Below are 5,247 nucleotides of genomic sequence, written 5' to 3'. Positions count from 1 at the left end.
TTTGCACCCTCAGATTCCAGATTTTCAAATAGCTGTATCTCGGCCAAATATTGTCCTATCCTAACAAACAATACATCCATGGAAAGCTTGTTTATTTGGCTTTCAGATGTTGTATAAAGCTCAATTTAACTTTAATAACTGGTTTTGTGGTTTAGGGTCACATATAGTTATTTTTGCTGGAAATAAGGTTGTTAGAATATTAACATTTTAGATAACATTGAAATTTCACAATTCTCGAAACCAATTCAGATGACAGCAAAAACTAATAATTGCCTAACTACACAAGGGTTGTTAAAATCAACTTTAAGGTTTAAGCACTTCTTAACACTTAAGCTCTGGGACGTTTTTGTGTATTTTCGCCTAAATTTGACATACCCAATTTCAAATGTTTACCCTACACACATACAATGGAGGAAATGAAAAAAAATTGTGTCATTGTATAGAAAACCCTTTGAACTACAAAATATGATTGTAATTCTTCATAATTATATATGTTTTAAATATTGCAATAAACACGAAAAAGACAGGCGCTTTTTGATTTATTTTCAGAATTTTTTTTTTAAAGTCTGTTATTCAGGTTCTATTTGCTCCAGCTCCCTGCAACTTATATTGTTTGATTCCACTAGGTGCCAAGATGTACCAGAAAAAAGAATCTTTCAAATAACAGCTTCTAAACAGGAGTTATTGAATTATAACCGAAGGGAGTAAAATTGTACCATATAAGGAAGGTTTTGCAAATGAAGCATAAACATTTTGTACGTGATTTTGGACCCGTGTCCAGGTCCGCAGAGTTTAAGTGCACAAATTAAATTAACACCATTTGTTATTAATACCATATTAATACCATATACTGTAAAAATGAAACTTTAGAGTTCAAATAATGCAGAATTTGACAAAAACTAAGAGTTTAGAAATTATAAACCTCATTTCAGCATTTAAACATTTTAAAGAAAAGGTACGAGTCAAAATGATACCTTAGTATATTTATATTTATTTAAAATGTATGATTGAAAATTCAAATTCCCTCTCTGACAGTAGGTGGTGATTATGGAATAGCAGAAATACAGTATATACAAAGCAGCTGTGTGTTATTAGAACAGTGAAAATATCCAAAAGGCGAGAATTTTGCGGGTATGATATGAACATAGTTGATCATAAGCAATGGCTTGGCATAAATGTAGGCTGTTCATTGTTTGCAAACTGTTCTGAAACCACAAGCCTGTAGGATGTGCAACAGTGCAGTGTTTTTACTTTGAAATGTGCAGTGCTCACATTTAAGCTTTTTGAAGTTTAATAATCACATTAGGCCATATCACTATTCCAATTTTTCTATCCACAAATTTAAGACCTCTTGAAATCAATAAAACTTTTCTTATGCCATTTAAAACTTTATATGGGCTTAAATATAGTAAAATAAAATCTAAAGGTTCTCAAGCAATTATTGACAATAAGTTAAACAGTCAGCTTTGGAAAAAAATAACAAAGAAACTAATCAACAAGACCAATGAGGTCTTTAAAACCGACAAAGCTTAAAGGGGTCATATGATGTTGCTAAAAAGAACATTATTTTGTGTATTTGGTGTAATGAAATGTGTTTATGCGGTTTAAGGTTAAAACAAACACATTATTTTCCACATTATTTTTTCTCCTCTATGCCCCGCCTTTCTGAAACGTCGATTCTTTTATAAAGAATATCCTTTTGGATTTGAGACTTTAGTCTTTGCAACTTTACAGATCTTCTTTATGCACCAAGAGCTTGTAACACTCCAAAGAAAAAAGGAAAAATTTAAATCGCATGATATGACCCCTTTAAAAATACATGCAAACAGGCTTCATGGACATGTACTCTCTGATCTTTTAACTGTTTATTGCAAAAGAAAATTTGGTTTTGCATGAGACAAACTCCTTAAATACCTTTGAGAAATTTGTATTTTTTTATTTTTTAATTTCCTTTATTTTACCAGGATAGTCCCATTGAGAGAGAAAATCTCTTCTTCCAGGGAGTCCTGGCCAAAATGGCAGCACAAATAGTTTCACACAAAAACAGTTTACATATACATAAACACTCTCACACACACACACACACACACACACACACACAAATATCCCAACTTCTTAGTTAACATACCTGCGAACTACTTTCGACTTGAAGCAGCAATGCGCAGACCGATCGCTGTATGACTGCAAAGCACCGCGAGAGCTACAGAAAGCAGATGGCTCCGCATGCTTTCGAATCGCTCTCGCAGTACTTTGATGTCCAATTGGTCTGCGCACTGCTGCTTCAAATCGAACACACCTCATCACACAGCCGGTCCGTTTTGACGCCACACTACGCTCACATCTGCATGTAAACATGTCGTCGGCGTGGAAGTTCTTCATTGTGTGTTAAACAGACACAAAGTTCGCTGACGAAGCTTCAATCAAAGCCACAGCTGAACTCTTTTGTGTCTTCGAGCAACACAGCGGTGTTTCGATACTGAATGAATCCACGTTTTTGAATGAATCAAGTGAGTCAATGATTCAGTAACCCATTCATAAAGACAGTATTTACTTGCCTCATTTCTGAATGAATCAGCCGTTTGAATGAATGACTAATAACTCGCTCCTTAAAACCTGTATGTTCAAAAATATTTAAAACATTAATCTTATAAACTTATTTATGCATTTGAAATTTTGTGTTGTAAATGCATTTATGGCACCTCAGCTTCATCAAACAGTCTGTGTAAATACATCTAATGCCACTTCAGATGCAGATTCTGTTTCCTCTGCAGTGAAAAGATGGAGTTTGTTGATCGTATGCGCACTTAATTTAATGTGAACATAAAAATTTGCAAAAATAAATTACTCCACTGCTCACAAAGAGAAAAAACCCATGATAAATAATTTTATAATAAATGCTATTACTCATTGATATTTTTGAATAAAATATAAATATAAATATATAGAATAGATTAAATTAAATATAAATATATAAATACAATATATTTAATTACTGACCGTTTTAATTATTAATAATAAATAATTATTATATATATTATATAACATATTACTTATTGATATTATTAATTAATATATAATGTATTAATTTGTAACAATAATTTTCTTTTTCTTATACATTCACATACATTCAGCAGCTATTGTCACAAACAAAAAACTGACTTACCCAAGATCACAAGATAAACTTGAATCCTGAGGGGGAAAACGTAAAATATAAATGCGAGGCGAGGCGAGTAGAGAGCGTTTATGTGTGGGAGTGTGTTTACAGGTGTGCTGTCAGACGTGGTGTGTCAGGACTCGTGATCTCTGAAGCGTACTGGATGGAAGTGACAGAAAGAGAGAGATGCGTGATGTAATATTTATTGGAAGTGATATGTAGCCTCTGTGTTTCCTGTGTTTATTCGCTGTGTGTGTGTAACAGGCAGAGGTTTTGGGAGTTCAGCTGCAGTTCGGCTTAAATATCCCTCGCACACTACCATTATGTAATTTCCAGTCTTGAGTGTGTGTACAGTGACGAGGTGTGTCTATTGTGTACATGGATGAGTAATGCCATGTGTAATACTGGATGATGATGAAAATGATGTGCACGTATGTTCCCGATGAAGTCTCAGTAAAACTCATGGTAGTGTGCTTATGTCTGTGTGTGTGTGTGTGTGTGAGAGAGAGAGAGAGCGCTGTCTCTCTCTGACGTCCCTCCCCCATCTGAAGCTGCCTGGTATGCAACTGTTGCTTTCCTTCATCTTTTTCATCTTTGCTTTTGGAGCCTTCGGTGTGATCATAACAGATACAATTTTTAGCACTCCTCAAAAAAGGAAAGAAAAGCAGAACTTGTCTCAAGCTATGTTGTTTTGCTGTTAAAGGATGAAGTGGATGGTGGAAATCCAGCTGTGAGAGATGATCCTTCTCTGCAGGAACAGGTCCAGGCCTGGCTCAAACAAAACCAATTCCAGAACATTCTTCAGAAAGGTATTCTAGCCTACATTCTCTCTGCTTTCATTCTTCAGAGGAAAGACCTTTGTAATGCTGATCTGTGTGAGGATCCTGTGATTTGGTTTGTTTGTGGTATCTGTTCTGTTCATTTGCGTTTGATAAGGATGTTTGAGAAAATCTGATCAACTCGGAGTTGACTGTTTGAAGCCTGACTGTCAAACAATTTTGCTCAGTATATTCTTTCTGTTTGAGTACACTACACACAGAAGATTTTGCATATTCAGTATCTTTATTAGCGCTCAGCACTCATGTTTGACTGGTTTCAAATAAAGCTATAAGCCACGAGAGGCCATTACTTGATTTTCTCTGTCACAACACAAGGCAGAGAAATGTGTTAAAAATACTACTGCAGAACGTTACAAGATACTACTGTTTAAAAGTTCATGTTTATTATTAGTAATCAAAATAAACAATTATTCTGCCAAGTTCATTAGCCCAACACTAGATGCCGAAATGCACAATAAAATGTTAATCACAGTTTTTGTCCTAACCAGCCACAACAGTTATACACAACAAATAACAGAGGATTCTACTTTAGAAATTAGGGATGCTCCGATCCGCCTTTTTCGCCTCCGATACCGATTCCGATACCTAGGGTTCGGTATTGGCCGATACCGATACGATACTAGTGACGTTTTTTTCCCTCATTTAAATAAATGTAGAATTTATATGTCTCTGTGTGTGGAAATTATAATCATTCTTTCACAATCTACTAGATACAGACTACTTCATTATAAAGAAAAATAAAATAAACAATAAATCTGAAAAAATATAGGCCTATGTATATTTATAATCTATGACAAAAATTTATCATAAACTAGGTTAGTGGATAATTCGGCAGCAAAAGTTATTCTAGAAAAATCAGTGCACAATAATTTTAGAAATCCAAACATTTAGTGAAAAAACTATATTTTGTGGGGAACAAATAAAAGTGTTGCACTAAATATGGTAAAATGTTACACATTGCTATTTGTATTATTATGAAATCCATTCATTAAAAACATTCATGAATGTATTTATATACAAGTATATACTATAAAATTAAAATAAATTTCTTTTAAATGTATTGCATATTTTTTAATAAGGCAACAACATATGATAGATACGATAGGACAAAACAAATACAGTGCAGCACGAACTGTTTTTATACAGTCTATGAGCACGAAGCGCTTACAATGTGCGCATCCGGTGTGCAGAATGATGCGCTTGAAGTAACCTGGCGGCACAGCCTGCACACCGGATGCGCACATTGTAAGCGCT

The 5,247-nt window shown here is 34.4% G+C and overlaps 1 protein-coding gene and 1 long non-coding RNA gene across 3 annotated transcripts in view; one reads left to right on the top strand and one right to left on the bottom strand.

Annotated features, from left to right (window-relative positions):
* The window catches only part of LOC107664457 (uncharacterized), a 17,322-nt gene extending 13,673 nt beyond the window's left edge, over nucleotides 1-3,649 (bottom strand). The window contains exon 1 of the long non-coding RNA XR_001631456.1: nucleotides 3,560-3,649. This is a non-coding gene — a long non-coding RNA (uncharacterized LOC107664457). The remainder of the gene's footprint in view (nucleotides 1-3,559) is intronic.
* jmjd1ca (jumonji domain containing 1Ca) overlaps nucleotides 1-5,247 on the top strand; it is a 76,384-nt gene that overhangs the window by 47,687 nt on the left and 23,450 nt on the right. For both annotated transcript variants that reach the window (XM_016455019.1, XM_016455018.1), the window contains exon 4: nucleotides 3,858-3,963. In XM_016455019.1, coding sequence (XP_016310505.1) covers nucleotides 3,858-3,963 — 106 coding nt within the window. The remainder of the gene's footprint in view (nucleotides 1-3,857; nucleotides 3,964-5,247) is intronic.

The sequence above is a fragment of the Sinocyclocheilus anshuiensis genome, unplaced genomic scaffold (assembly GCF_001515605.1).
Source record: "Sinocyclocheilus anshuiensis isolate Anshui unplaced genomic scaffold, SAMN03320099.WGS_v1.1 scaffold167, whole genome shotgun sequence".
Taxonomy (NCBI): Eukaryota; Metazoa; Chordata; class Actinopteri; order Cypriniformes; family Cyprinidae; genus Sinocyclocheilus; species Sinocyclocheilus anshuiensis.
The sequence above is the reverse complement of the archived record's forward strand: the minus strand, read 5'-3'. Positions and strand labels throughout refer to the sequence as shown.